This window comes from Piliocolobus tephrosceles, chromosome 13 (genome assembly GCF_002776525.5).
Source record: "Piliocolobus tephrosceles isolate RC106 chromosome 13, ASM277652v3, whole genome shotgun sequence".
Taxonomy (NCBI): Eukaryota; Metazoa; Chordata; class Mammalia; order Primates; family Cercopithecidae; genus Piliocolobus; species Piliocolobus tephrosceles.
In genome coordinates this window covers 15,666,883-15,680,078 of record NC_045446.1, presented here as the reverse complement: position 1 = coordinate 15,680,078, position 13,196 = coordinate 15,666,883, and the positions used below count along the sequence as shown (strand labels likewise).

General features: G+C 51.1%; 2 protein-coding genes across 3 annotated transcripts in view; one reads left to right on the top strand and one right to left on the bottom strand.

Moving 5' to 3' along the window:
• The window catches only part of P2RX3 (purinergic receptor P2X 3), a 34,055-nt gene extending 30,005 nt beyond the window's left edge, over nt 1–4,050 (top strand). Inside the window, exons 10-12 of the mRNA XM_023215610.3 lie at nt 46–111; nt 1,028–1,105; nt 1,549–4,050. Of these exons, the coding sequence (XP_023071378.1) occupies nt 46–111; nt 1,028–1,105; nt 1,549–1,662 (258 nt within the window). The 3' untranslated portion in view covers nt 1,663–4,050. The remainder of the gene's footprint in view (nt 1–45; nt 112–1,027; nt 1,106–1,548) is intronic.
• A 279-nt stretch (nt 4,051–4,329) lies between these two features.
• PRG3 (proteoglycan 3, pro eosinophil major basic protein 2) lies at nt 4,330–12,509 on the bottom strand. Of its 2 annotated transcripts, XM_023215606.2 has the most exons (6): nt 12,473–12,509; nt 12,007–12,140; nt 10,898–11,211; nt 10,113–10,244; nt 9,160–9,271; nt 8,196–8,335 (listed from the first exon to the last, which is right to left on the bottom strand). In XM_023215606.2, exons 2-6 carry the CDS (start codon nt 12,065–12,067, stop codon nt 8,277–8,279), a joined length of 678 nt encoding a protein of 225 aa, XP_023071374.2. In that variant the 5' UTR covers nt 12,068–12,140; nt 12,473–12,509; the 3' UTR covers nt 8,196–8,276. The 2 variants fall into 2 exon arrangements, with proteins under 2 accessions (XP_023071375.2, XP_023071374.2); XM_023215607.2 differs by lacking the exons at nt 8,196–8,335; nt 9,160–9,271 and adding an exon at nt 4,330–4,463 and having other exon boundaries at nt 12,473–12,508.
• Nucleotides 12,510–13,196: the final 687 nt, after the last annotated feature.

Below are 13,196 nucleotides of genomic sequence, written 5' to 3'. Positions count from 1 at the left end.
GTCCCATGGCCCTCTGCCCACTTGCCTTGGTCTTTGTGCACACAGGCTGGCAAGTTCAACATCATCCCCACCATCATCAGCTCTGTGGCGGCCTTTACTTCTGTGGGAGTGGTGAGTTCAGCCCCTCCAGGCTCTGACGGGCCAGCCAGAGTGGGGCCCAGACTGGCACCAGCAGGCAGGGGAGTGACGGGGGCAGCTCTGCCTCTGCCTGGAACGTTAAGTCCCCGCCCCCCGCACTTGCCAGGTGCTTCAGTCTCCTTGGCCACCACCCTGCTGCGTCGGCACTGGCTGGAACGTCTCCAGTCATGGAGAGCTCATTACCTCCGGAAGCAGCCTTCCGGTTTTCAGGAGGCTCCACCTGTTACAGAGTTCCTGTTTCTCACCGTGTAGCTGGGGGAGGAGGCTCTGGGTTTCTGCAGACCTGAGATGCCTTAATGAGGAACAGAGCCCACGTGGCAGGGTGGGCACGTAGCCTGCCTTCAGGGACTTCCACCCTTCCACCCCACGCAGTCCTCGCTCTGTGCAGCTGTGGTCTGGGTCACCCCTAGGAGCTGGGAAGGCATCCCTGAAACATCCTGCAAAGTCCCTGGGCATTTTTCTAAGAGGGAACATCAGTCAGGCCTCCCTGGAGGACTGGTCCCCACCCTGGCCTGCAGTCTGCTAATGTGCTAGCTCGGATCTCTCTGCCTCTTCTTATGAAGCCACCAGCTCCCCTCCCATGACAGCCCATTAATCCATGAATCCATGAACGGATTAATCCATCCATGAGGGCAGAGCCCGCAGGGTCCAATCGCCTCTTAAAGGCCCCACCTGTCAATATTGCCACATTGGGGATTAAGTTTCAGCATGAGTTTGGATGAGGACATTCAAACCATAGCACTATCCCAAAAGTGTGTTGCTAGGGTGAAATGTCCTGCCCACCGTTTAGGCAGCTTGGGGGTGCTGCCCGAGCCCAGCACTTCCTGCCACCCTGATCCCACCCACCCCAGGGCACCCCTTGGAGCCCGCCCTGCCTCTCCTCCTCCAGGGGACCGTTCTCTGTGACATCATCCTGCTCAACTTCCTCAAGGGGGCCGATCAATACAAGGCCAAGAAGTTTGAGGAGGTGAGTTGGGGGCGGGACACCCTTGGATGAAAGGGAGAGCGGGCAGGGCAGGTGGGGCAGGGACTCTCAGTGGCTCCCCTTCTGAGGCCTTCTGAAGGGGAGTTCACCAGGCCTCAATGAATATTTGGGGTCCAGACAAGGGAAGACTTGGCCAAGACTGGGCTCTGCAGAGAATCTTAGGGGTTCTGTGGGTCATCTCTGTCAAGGTCCCCACCCCGTCACCTCCCCTCTCCATTTCTGGGGAGGACTAGGGGAGGCCATGGGATGAATGGGGGCTCTGTTTGCCCTTGGGGTACATAGGAGGGGCCTTGGGATCACACAGACATCCTGGCTCCCCTCATAACCGGGTCATGGGCACCCACTGCTGAGTCTGGCAAAGGGGGTCACATAGGAGGACATTGCCCATAGTCAGAACTCAGCAACACCAGCCCTTCTGCCTGCAGGTGAATGAGACTACACTGAAAATCGCCGCTTTGACCAACCCAGTGTACCCCAGCGACCAGACCACGGCGGAGAAGCAGTCTACCGATTCAGGGGCCTTCTCCATAGGCCACTAGGGCCTCTTTCCAGGGACCCACACTCACAAAGGCTCCAGGCCTCCCCACAGGGGACCCTGCCTGAGCAAGGGGGCATGGGAGGGAAGAGGGGCTCTCATTTCTGCTGCTCACTCCATGAGCACAGCTGGGACCCAGGTGTCTGGGCCTCCCACTGCTCCAGCGGACAGGCAGTGCCCCCTGCTGAGACCCCAATCTCACCTTCACTGCTTGCCTGACCCCATCTGCTTCCTAGGACCCCTGGGGCAGGAGCACCTGAGCCGTCCCTTTCCCAAAGAGTAGAGATGATAATGTAGAACAGATGGCCACAAGGGCCTACCAGGTGCCAGGCACTTTCACACACGTTATCTCATTTAATCCTTAGAATAATCCTATGAGGTCCATATTAGTTTCCCTTGTTTTGAAGATAAACCAGGGCTCAGAGAGACTGAGTCATTTGCCCCAGGCCAGACAGTCAGGATGTGAGAGAGCTGGGATGTGAACCTCCGTCTGACTAACTCCATCACCCACACCCCATGAGAGAAGAATGAACTCCCGGGGGCCTCAGCCCTGCTGCTTCAGCCGCCTCTGCCCTGACCATGATTCGGTTAGTAAAGAGTGAGCCCCATGCCTTTCCCAGCAACAAAGGCTGCATTTTAGGGAGACTGGTTAGACAGTGGTGAGGGACCCCGTCTCTGACTTGGGTGGGTCCCAAATTTAGAAGAAAACCGAAGGCATGGCTGTCGGTGAATTGTTCCTCATCACACCCCACAGCTCTCTCCCCAAACCAGGGAAGGGGTCATTCTTGTTCTTCTCTGGGACCCCACACCCACACACATCTGGCCCCGAGCTCTGGGGATTTGATTCCCAGACCCGGGGTCCTGTCGTAGGCCGGGACCCTGTTCCAGGAGTTCAGCAGTCCTCATTTACAACATCGGTGAAAAGGCTCCAGTGAGGCCTGGTGCCTTGTGAGCTGCTCAGCTGGGTCGGCCAGGCCTGTCCCCATAGGGTCTTAATAAGGTGCCCCGTTTTCTAAGGTTAGAAGCTAAAGGGGCCTTAGAAACCATCTTATCTAACCCTCTTGCTTACAGATGAGGAAACTGAGGCCAGAAAGGGAAAATGACTGGTTCAGTGCCACAGTTCATGGCCAAAAAGGAACCCGCATGTCCTGCCCTTCAGGGAAGGAGGCAAGAACAGGAAGCTGGGTCCACTGACCCAGACATCCTCTATCCCCTTTTCTGGCCTCTCTTACAGTGAGAGGCCCAGAAATTGCCCCAGGGCAGGGCTCTGGGGCAGACCTAGGTTTTGTGAATCCTAAGCATATACAATTTGGGGGCATCTCTTTAGAAAGAATACAAAATTAGGTGTTAGAAGGGGCTCATGCTAGTGAATGAGCCTAAAGAATGTTTTGATAGCTTCACGATAAATCTGCATCTGGCAGTCAGAGTAGGCATGATCATGAGGTCTTAGCAGCACCAGCTCAGCTGTAGATGGAGGGCGGCCCCTCAACACAAGGCACAGGAAGTGGGGAAGGGGACAGCTTCAGGAGTAGTTCAGGAGGCTCAAACGGTGGGTACTTGCAAAGGCCTTGCCCAATGACCCCCCACCCCAGGGGGAGAAAGGGTAAGACCATCTCCACATAAGGCTCAGCACGCCTTCCCTCACTCTGCCCTAACCCACAGCCTCATGCCCAGGATGGTGGGGCGTATCTCCCCAGGGTCAGCCTTGGGAATTGGGCAGTGCCTGGAGATCTGACCAGACTGTGCTTCTCCAGCAGAAGTGAAGCCAACACTACATTCTCCACCTGGGAGTCCCCAGGCATTCCTGGGGAATCCAGTTCTTGGGAGGCTGGGGTCATAGGGATGCTCTCCAATGGGGAGATGGAGACAGTGGCGTCCTGAAGGGACCCTCCCCCCAACCCTTCCCCTTTACCCAGATGGAGGTGGTCCTCCTGCAGGTGCCTCAGCCCCTCTGGAGCCGGCCAGCAAGTGTGTGTGAGCCTGAGGTTGTCCTCCCCATATCTGGACTAAGTTACCGCTTCTGTGTGCTAGATGTAGGGTTAATATCAGTCGTGATAAAAACAGCTACCTTGTCTCTGTTGCATTATGGTTTACTCAGCACAATCACCAACATAATCACATGGATCCTCACACCAACCCTGGTGAGTCTGCTGTGGTTTGTTATTAATCCTATTTGATAGAAAAAGAAATGTAAAGTACATGGAAATAAGATCTGGAACCCAGGCCCATTCCTAACACTAAATTACCTCTTCAATCATTCAGCATAAAAGCCAACATTGATTACTTACCATTGGCAGGCAATGGACCAAATGAGTGGCAGCGATTGTCTAAGTCAACCCCCACTTTACAGAAGAGGAAACTGACACATACTAAAATAAAGAAACTGAAATAGGAGAACTGGGATTTGAACCTAGAACTTTATGACTCTGGAGTCTGAGATCCTGACTTCTATGCTCTATCTGGGGAAAATCCAGAAACTTGTTAGTACCTTTTTTTTTCCTATGTGTGCTCGCTCAGGTAATACAGGTTTTGCTGCAGTAACAAGTAAAATCACAAGGTTTAATACAGCAAAGTAGGTCAGACAGCCCCTCCATCTGGTAGCTGTGCCATCTGAGACACATGGACTCCCAGGTCACTGTCACAGGGAAAGTGAAAACTGGAGGATCACGGGGGGTAATCCGAAGACCAGGCCTGGAGTGGGCTTACTTCATCTCCAGCCACTTTCCATTGGCAGGATTCAGCAGCGTGCTGCAGAGCCCAGCTTTACTGCAAGGATACTGGAAAAGTCCTAGTCCTCTTGGGTTTCTAGGAAGAGAAAATAGTGAGCACAGCCCTGGCTCTGCTTCGTTATCTCCATTTTAATAGCTTCTCTTCTCCTCCTCCCACCCCACTCCCACCATTTCCACTGATAGTTCCACACATCCTTTCCTTCTGTGTTCCTTCTCACAAAATCTTGTTCTCAGCAAGCTGCCAATCAGCCTTCCAGGGGTATTAATAGATAACATTCTGGGGAATTTCTTCTCTCAAGAGTATTTCCTTTTTAATCAGGGGTTATTCAAGACTGGAAGGCCTTAATCAGTCAAAGGAATGAAAATATAAGAGTTGACGTTGAGGCCTAATGCTAGATCATGCTGGAGATTTGAGGGACATCTTATCTACCCTGGCCTGCCTCAACTAAGCTTCAGTCTGGAGGGGTCTTAGCCCCTCTTCTTTCCCCTCCCTACCTCTACCCCTGGTTTTGACTGGCAGGATGTTGGGCTGCAATTTGATTTGGCTAAAGTCCATTCTCCATCAGGGAGATAAGTAGAGGTTGATATAAGGGGCTTGGCATTCAGCTGAAATACCGGTCTCCAGACTACACGCACAGAACTTCCTTTATCGCCTGTCCTTCCCACTCCCACAGACCGACGACACTGTTCTAGAAGCATAGCATCAAAAATGGGCTTATTTTAAAGCATGACTCTCCAATAGGAAAAAATAAATAAAAGAATGGGTTTATTCATATAAAAAAAAGAAAAGCTCAGTATCACTGATCATTAGAGAAATGCAAATCAAAACTACAATGAGATACCATCTCACAGCAGTCAGAATGGCTATTACTAAAAAGTCAAAAATAACAGATGCTGGTGAGGTTGTGGAGAAAGGGGAACACGTACGTACTCCCTTGGTGGGGGTGTAAATTAGTTCAGCCATTGTGGAAAGCAGCATGGCGATTCCTCAAAGAGCTAAGAGCAGAACTACCACTGGACCCAGCAATCCAATTACTGGGTATATCCCCGGAGGAACATAAATCACTGTACCATGAAGACACAGGCATGAGAATGTTTACTGCAGCATTATTCACAATAGCAAAGGCATGGAATCAGCCTAAATGCCCATCAATGACAAATTGGAAAAAGACAGTGTGGTACATATACACCATGGAATCGATGCAGTCATAAAAAGAACAAGATCATGACTTTTTTGGGAACATGGGTGGCGCTAAAGACCATTATCCTTAACAAACTAAAGCAGGAACAGAAAACCAAATACCTCACGTTTTCACTTATGAGTAGGAGCTGAAGGATGAGAACTCCTGAACACAAAGAAAGGAACAACAGACACTAGGGTCTCCTTGAGGGTGGGTAGAAAAATATTGGGTAGGCCGGGCGCGGTGGCTCACCGAGATAGAGACCATCCTGGCTAACACAGTAAAACCCCGTCTCTACTAAAAATACAAAAAATTAGCCTGGCGTGGTGGCGGGTGCCTGTAGTCCCAGCTACTCGGAAGGCTGAGGCAGGAGAATGGTGTAAACCCGGGAGGCGGAGCTTGCAGCCAGCCGAGATCGTGCCACTGCACTCTAGCCTGGGCAACAGAACAAGACTCCGTCTCAAAAAAAAAAATTGGGTGGTAGGCTTAGTACCTGGGTGATGAAATAATCTGAACAGCAAACAAACCACCGTAACATGAGTTTACCTATGTAACAAACCTGCACAAGTACCCATGAACCTCAAATAAAGATAAAAAGAAAAAAAAAGAATGGACTATTGTAGTGTGTAGTGCGCAGACCTGTGTGGGGCCCTACTCCCAGGTAGCTCCCCTTCCATGCCCTTGGGGAGAAGGACCACCTGATATGCTGTGATTAGGAGCTGCCTGACCCAATTTCCATCCATGGAAGTTGGACAGACCCCTCTAGTGAGGACAGGCCTTTTCATGTAGAGACAGTCCCTGGGGCCCAGCATGGGTAAAGTCCCTGGCAATGCCACACCCATTCTCCTGTTGCCAGAGGTCTGCCTATGTTTAAGGGCCTCATCTCTGTGCTCTCTCCATCACCCAGTTTCCCCAGGGCTCTCTGATCCTGTCCCCTCAACTTTAGCACCCTTAGAAACACAGCACATCCAGGAAAACTTCTTTTCGCTCCTGAAACCACATCCCATCAGATGCTGGTACAGATATACACATACACACACACATAGTCCTGTATGCGGGTATGCTCAGACACACACTGAGACATATACCCACCCACATACATACCAGTCAAAGGCAGAGGAAGATGCATATGCATACACAGAGAGATTCAGGAACATAAGGCTGCAAAGCTTTGCAGACGTATGCATTCACAGGTGTACACACACAGACATATCCATAAATACAGAGATATATAAATATATGCACACTCAACATGCAAATTCATACTGACAGATTTGTGCACATTTACATATGTAAATTCACACATATACAGGTATACACGTACACACTGACTCATGTACACACCATATACGCACAAATGTACATGTGCACACACGGAAATACTTCTGGATTCTCCCTGATCTCCATGTAGAAATACACTCCCAAGAAGTCTGTCTCTCCCCTCTGCCTCCACCCCCCCACAACCCAGGGCTCTCTACCCTCTTGATACCCAGTCTCAGATGTGAGCTTCCTGCTTCATCAACTCTACATCCTTCCTGGAGCCCAGTACCTCATCTGTGACAAAGTTAAGAGCAACAACAATAATCTCTCTCAATGTCCCCAGGGTCTGAGAAAGTGGGTGATGGAGAGACACAGAGGCCTGGGGCTGCAGAACTGGGAATGGGAACTACCAGACATTCCCAGTTCTGGTAGTACCAGAACTACCTGGGCTTTGCGCCCAGGGCCCTACTAAGGAGAAGCCACTCCCTCCTAAGGATGTGGCCCCTCTGCAGAGGTAGGCCAGGAGGAAGGAAGGGGAGGACCATCACCCTCCTGGCAATGGATGGGGAACATGCCTCAGAGGAGGCTGGGGACTCACAGAGGTGACTGGGAATGGAATTGGGGGCCATTATCAGAAGCCAGAAAGGCATAGGGCCTGAGGAGCAGTCTGCCCCAAGACAAGACTGCTTTCTCCCCACCTCCTCGTGGTGTTCCCTAGGTGGGACCTCAATGTTCCACACCAACTCTTGAATCAGCTCCATGGCCTTTATTTTGGAAAGCCACCCCAACCTGCACCCTATACTGAATCCAAACAAAGCAAGAGGACCAGAAAAGCATCCCACACCAACTGAGCTCCCACCCCCCACCTCCCCAATCCTTACCCATACTCCCAGCCCCTCACCTCCACCACACCCATCCCTACTCCCATCCCCCACCTCCCACCCCCACCCCTACTTCCAACCTCTCACCTCCACCACACCCACCCTACTCCCATCCCCCCACCTCCCACCCCCACACTTACTCCCAACCCCTCACCTCCACCACACCCATCCCTACTCCCACCCTCCCACCTCCCACCTCCACCCCTACCCCATCGCCCCACCTCCCCACTCCCACCCCTACTCCTATCTCCACCACCTCTACTCCCACCACCCACACCCCCGCCCCAATCCCCCCATCCCTACCCCATGCCCAAGGAGGCCTTCAGGACTGCTCCACCCCAGGTCCCGCTCCGCCTCCCAGCGCAGCCGCCAGCCCGAACCTTACTAGGCCACCTGTCACTTTCCCGAAAGAGTGAACGCTTCCAGGATTTTCCCGAACTGGGGTAATCCCCCAAAGTGGGCAATAAAGAAACGAGAGTCAGGAAATGCTGTGAGAAGTCTGGATTTATGGGCAGGAGTGGTTGAGGGGCAGGAGGAGGCTGCGGGCAGGCTCTCCTTGCCGCTGACTTAGAAGGAGCAGATGAAGGGCAGTTGCTTCTTGCATTGAGCTCGTCGCCAATAACCTCCTAGCAGCAGAGAGCACATTGAAGTCCACTGCCCCGCGGGGTCTGGCCTGGGCTTCATCTCCTTCCCTCCTCAGGGGCCCCTTATGTCCCCATCAATGGCCATCGTCCTCCACCAGCTGTGTGCTTGTCCCACATCCCTACTGGCTCACATTTGCTGAACTCTTACTGCGAGCTAGGCTGTGTGCTAAACGCATTAGATGGACTTAGGTGGGCTATTGCATTTAATCCTTACCATGACTCCAAGAGGTGGGTGCTGTCATTATCCCCATTTCACAGATGAGGAAACGGGGGCTTAGTGGAGATAAACAACGTGCCTGTATCTCAGTCGGTAAGTGGCAGCGCTGGGATGTGAACTGCAGCGGTCTTTCTCCAGCACATATGGTCTTAGCCACTATACTAAAGTCCCTCACATCTGGCACCCATGCTGCTGCCCACATCTGCTGTTGGAGGCGGGCATCTTGTCTCTCAGCCATCCCTAATTCCCCCATTCTTCCTTTTCTCTCATCCGCACCTTATATCCACTTCCGCTACTCTCATTGGTCACATCTGTTGTTGGAATCTGTTGCCCTCATATCGAAGGAGGCAAAGAATTTTCCCACACACACACCATCCAGCCCACCCCCCACCTCCTCTCCGGAACTCCTATCACCTGGTTTTGCTTTGAGGATTCCCTATGTCTCAGCCCTCCTCACACACAGGACTTTGATTCTTGAGTCAGCACGAGGGTCTGAGTTTGGGGAAGTGTGTTCAGGCAGCTCAAAGGGGTAGTATTAAGAATCCACTTTACTACCCCTTCTCCCTGCCCTAGTGCCCTTCCTCCTCACCTTTGGTGCATAGAGCCACGCAGCACCCACTCCCATTCCCAGGTTGCCCTGGGGACCAGTATGCAAAATTCCAGTGGCTCCCATCAGTCCAGCAAAACCGCTTCCACAGGAACTAGAGAAGTGACAGGCTAGGTCAGAGGGCAGAGGTTCGGATCCAGGACCTCACAGAACACCCCCTGTTGACTTCTCTCACAGCCTACCCGGCCAGGAGCCAGACACCCTAGAGACCCACTCCTCAGAGTTTCCAGGCAGTGACAAGAAGAGCAACCATCTCTCTCAGCCATCACACAGAGCAGGTTTCTCAAACTTTACTGCGTGTACATTATCTCCCGGGGATCTTGTTAAAACGTAGGTTCTGATTCGAGAGGTCTGCAGTGGGGTCCAAGATTCTACAGTTCTAACAAGCTCCCAGGTGATGGTGGTACTGCTGATCTATGGACCATACTTTGAATACCAAATATAATGCCACTTATTCACCCACAATTCCAGAACCACCCTGAGAGAAGAAGGTCCTCATTTCAGGGATTAAAAAAAAAAAAAAAGAGTCTCCAAGGAACCTATTTAGCTAGCTTTCTAAGTGACTAAGCTGGGTGGGCCTGGACTCTGTCTCGTGACTCCAGTGGTATGCTGGTAAATGTTTATACCAGCTCTTGGGGTGGGTGGAAGGATGGGGAGTAGAAAGGAGCCCTGATGTGTAGCAATTGCCAATTTCCTGTGTGTAAATACTCCCACCATGGCTGATGTCAAGCTGCAAGCATGTAGTCACTGAGCATGGAGTTGGGAAGAGATGTGCATCATCAGTTCTCCTGAGCCAGTACAAGCCAGCTCCAGAACATCATTGCCTGCCACATTAAGGACACTTTAGCTGCTGGCCTGAAGCTTGGCACCATCAGGTGCTACTTTAACACAATCAGAAAGAACTTACTGCACCCGAGAGTTGGCCCCTGACTTACCCAGCCCCTGAGGATGCCTCCAATCCAGACCTGGGCCTGGTTGGCTGTGCTAGCATAGCACTGAATGCGATAGTTGAAGTTGAAGTTGTGGATGGAGAGAAGGTTGCCTCTGTAGCATTTGCTGCAGATGTTCTGCAGACAGAAACAAAGTAGAGAATTTCCCCTTATTTATTTCAAGTTTCTGAGTCTCCAGGCAAGAGCCCAGCATCCCTTTTCAGGTTAAAAATAAACCTACTCGCCTCCCTTAATCCTATCTTTTGCTCTTTAATTAGCTATCAGGACAATCCTGCAGGAAATAATAATACTCATAATAATTATAACCACCTTTTATTGAGAGTTTATTATGACCCAGTGACTATTCCAAACACTTTTCCTGTATTATCTCATATAATGCTCACCACAACTCTAAGAAGTTTTATCTTCGTTTTACAAATGAAGGTGCTAAAGCTCTGAAAGGAAAAGCGACTTGCCCAGGTAACATAGCCAATACAAGGCAGAACCAGAATTTAACGCAGGTGTTTCTAACACTGAAGCCTTTTGTTTAAATCAGTGGCTTTCCCCCAGACCAACAACATCATCATCACCTGGGGATTTGTTGTAAATGCAAATTCTCAGGCTCCACCCCAGCCCTCCTAAATCAGAAGTTGTGCGAGTGAGGCCCATAAATCTGTTTTAACAATACCTCCAGGTGACTCTGATGCACTAGCCTAAATGAATAGGGAACAGAAGACGGAATGTACTCTCTTCTCCCCCAGGTCCTCCGCAGTAGCCTCCCTACTACTTACCTGAGCGTTTGCAAATGTTGTAGGAGTCCGCACCAATCGGTAGTGGCAGGCCTTGCATCTTGGACTTCCCTGCACTTCAACTGTGTCTTCTTCCCTGGGGCACTGAAAGTCCTTGTCTAAGGCAGCTGGGTCTGACTCCATGGCTTCCTCATCCTCAGAGGCGTCTTGACAGGCAGAAGCCTTGACCTCCTCTCCCTTTGCCTGAGTCATCTCTTTGGTCAGAGCCAAGTCTCTCTCCTGCTCCCTTGAACTAACCAGATCCTGGCCTAGGTCTGCCTCTGTCTCTAGGCTCTCCAGATGGGGGACATCATTCTCTGGGAAAAAGAGGTAACCTGACATCAGGTCAAGAGCTTCCTTGTTCCAGCACCGTGGACAGCTCCAGCAACGTCACCAGAGCTTTCCTGGGAACTCCACCTGAAGCCAAGACTGGAGGATTTCCTTGGTGTTAGGTAAGGAGAGATCTCTCGGGTCACACCCACAAATGGGCAAGAACCTGACTCCTGGCCGACACCATGAGTGTGTGTTTTGAAGGTGGGAGAAAGCACGTGTGAGAAGCCCGGAGCAGTCACCAGCCCTTCATCTTAACAGGTGGGTGGTTTTTCCTTTTGAAAGTACAGGTTACAGTTGGCTGGGCGCGGTGGCTCAAGCCTGTAATCCCAACACTTTGGGAGGCCAAGGTGGGCGAATCATGAGGTTAGGAGTTCAAGACCAGCCTGGCAAATATGTTGAAACCTCGTCTCTACTAAAATTACAAAAATTAGCTGGGCGTCATGGCATGTGCCTGTAGTCCCAGTTACTCGGGAGGCTGAGGCAGAAGAATTGCTTGAACCCGGGAGGCGGAGGTTGCAGTGAGCCGAGATCATACCATTGCACTCCAGCCTGGGCAACAGAGTGAGACTCCTTCTCAAAACAAAAAACAAAAAAACAAAAAAGAAAGTTCCAGGTTACAGTTCTGAGTCCAAGTGATATCTTACGGGAGATGAGCTGTATTGGCTAAAGAGGGAAGGCTGTGGTCCTGACCTCATGAGTGCAAATAAAAGCTGGGGGAGGGGAGTGTAGGAAAAAGGAAAAAAGAGAAAGATGGATGAGGAGAGAAGGGAGAGACTTACCCAGATGAAGAGCAGAAACTGTTACCAGCAGAAGAACTGGCAGGAGCAGGAGGCGTTGCATATCTACTGTCTTTTAGTGAGGACGCTACTCCACCTTCCTTCTGTGGGCTGTCTTTGTGTATCTAGTGTAGCCCCTGGCACATAGTATAGAGGGAAAGTTTGTTTAATTGTTTGATTAAAGAGCAAACTAGATTGCTTTCTCTTCTTGCCATGAACAGACGCTGAGCTGGAGAGTCTAGAAAAGGAATAGTGGGAGGGATAACTCAGGTGTAAAAGTTCATTTGTCTTCCAGTCTCCGTTGCTGCTCTCCAGTATCACCTTCAGCCCAGACTCCTGTCCCTGCGGGGACAGGTCTGCTTAGCCATGATGTTCCTAAGGACAGGCCTCCTACGTGTTTGCCCTATGAGGTGCTGCTTCTTCCCAGGGCCTACATTGGTCCTGCCTGGGCAGCCGGAAGAGAACTCACCTTCCAAGAGTCTGAGACCTCCACTCTCAGTGCCTCTGCCTTCGGGACCCAGAAGCAGCCTTTATACTGGGTTTTTGGGGAAGTGGGAAGAGGCCAGAATGATTGCTCTAGGCCAGGGTTGGGGACCAAGAAGCTGATAACGAAGTTTGCTCAGTTATCTCAACCCTGTGCCCTGTTCTCTGCTGGGACTGCAGGGACCTGCCTCCTGGGGCCTACTGCCATATATGGGTGCCCCATACCCTGGTTTGCTTCAGGAGGCCCTGGATGTTATGTCCATTGTCCAGGCATAATTATTATTTACGCCCCCTAAAGTGCCCCAGTCTGAACACCACACCTTAACTCCAGGAGTAGCTTCCTGTTCGTGGAGATCCCAGGGAGCTTGTGGGAGACAATGAGCAGAGGCAGTAAGAGGGGAAGGGGAGGCTCAGTGCTCCCAAGCTCTCACCCATCCTAGGGGTGTTGTGTGCAACATACCCCTCACCCTCATCTCCACCAGGCATGTATGACCACCCCTACTTCACAGAGGCAAAATGTGAGATTCAGAGAAAGAGAGAAGGCAACTTGCCAAGGTTCCATGCGAAGTGGAAGAACTGGAATTTCTAAGTCTTTTTGACTCCAAAACCTTCTCTCTCTTCCTTTCCTCTCTCTCTCTCTTTTCTCTCCCTTCCTCTTTCTCACTCTTCTCTCTTTCTCATCTTTTTTTTTTTTCTTTTTGAGATGGAGT

What these genes read in the sequence shown, in the direction of transcription:
- PRG3 (XM_023215606.2), bottom strand. Translation starts at nt 12,067, where the DNA reads ATGCAACGCCTCCTGCTCCTGCCAGTTCTTCTGCTGGTAACAGTTTCT. An exon ending in GAGGCATCCTCAGGGGCTGG is followed by an intron (nt 9,272 to 10,112) that starts GTAAGTCAGGGG and finishes TCACTTCTCTAG; the next exon opens with TTCCTGTGGAAGCGGTTTTG. An exon ending in CGTGGCTCTATGCACCAAAG is followed by an intron (nt 8,336 to 9,159) that starts GTGAGGAGGAAG and finishes CTCTGCTGCTAG; the next exon opens with GAGGTTATTGGCGACGAGCT.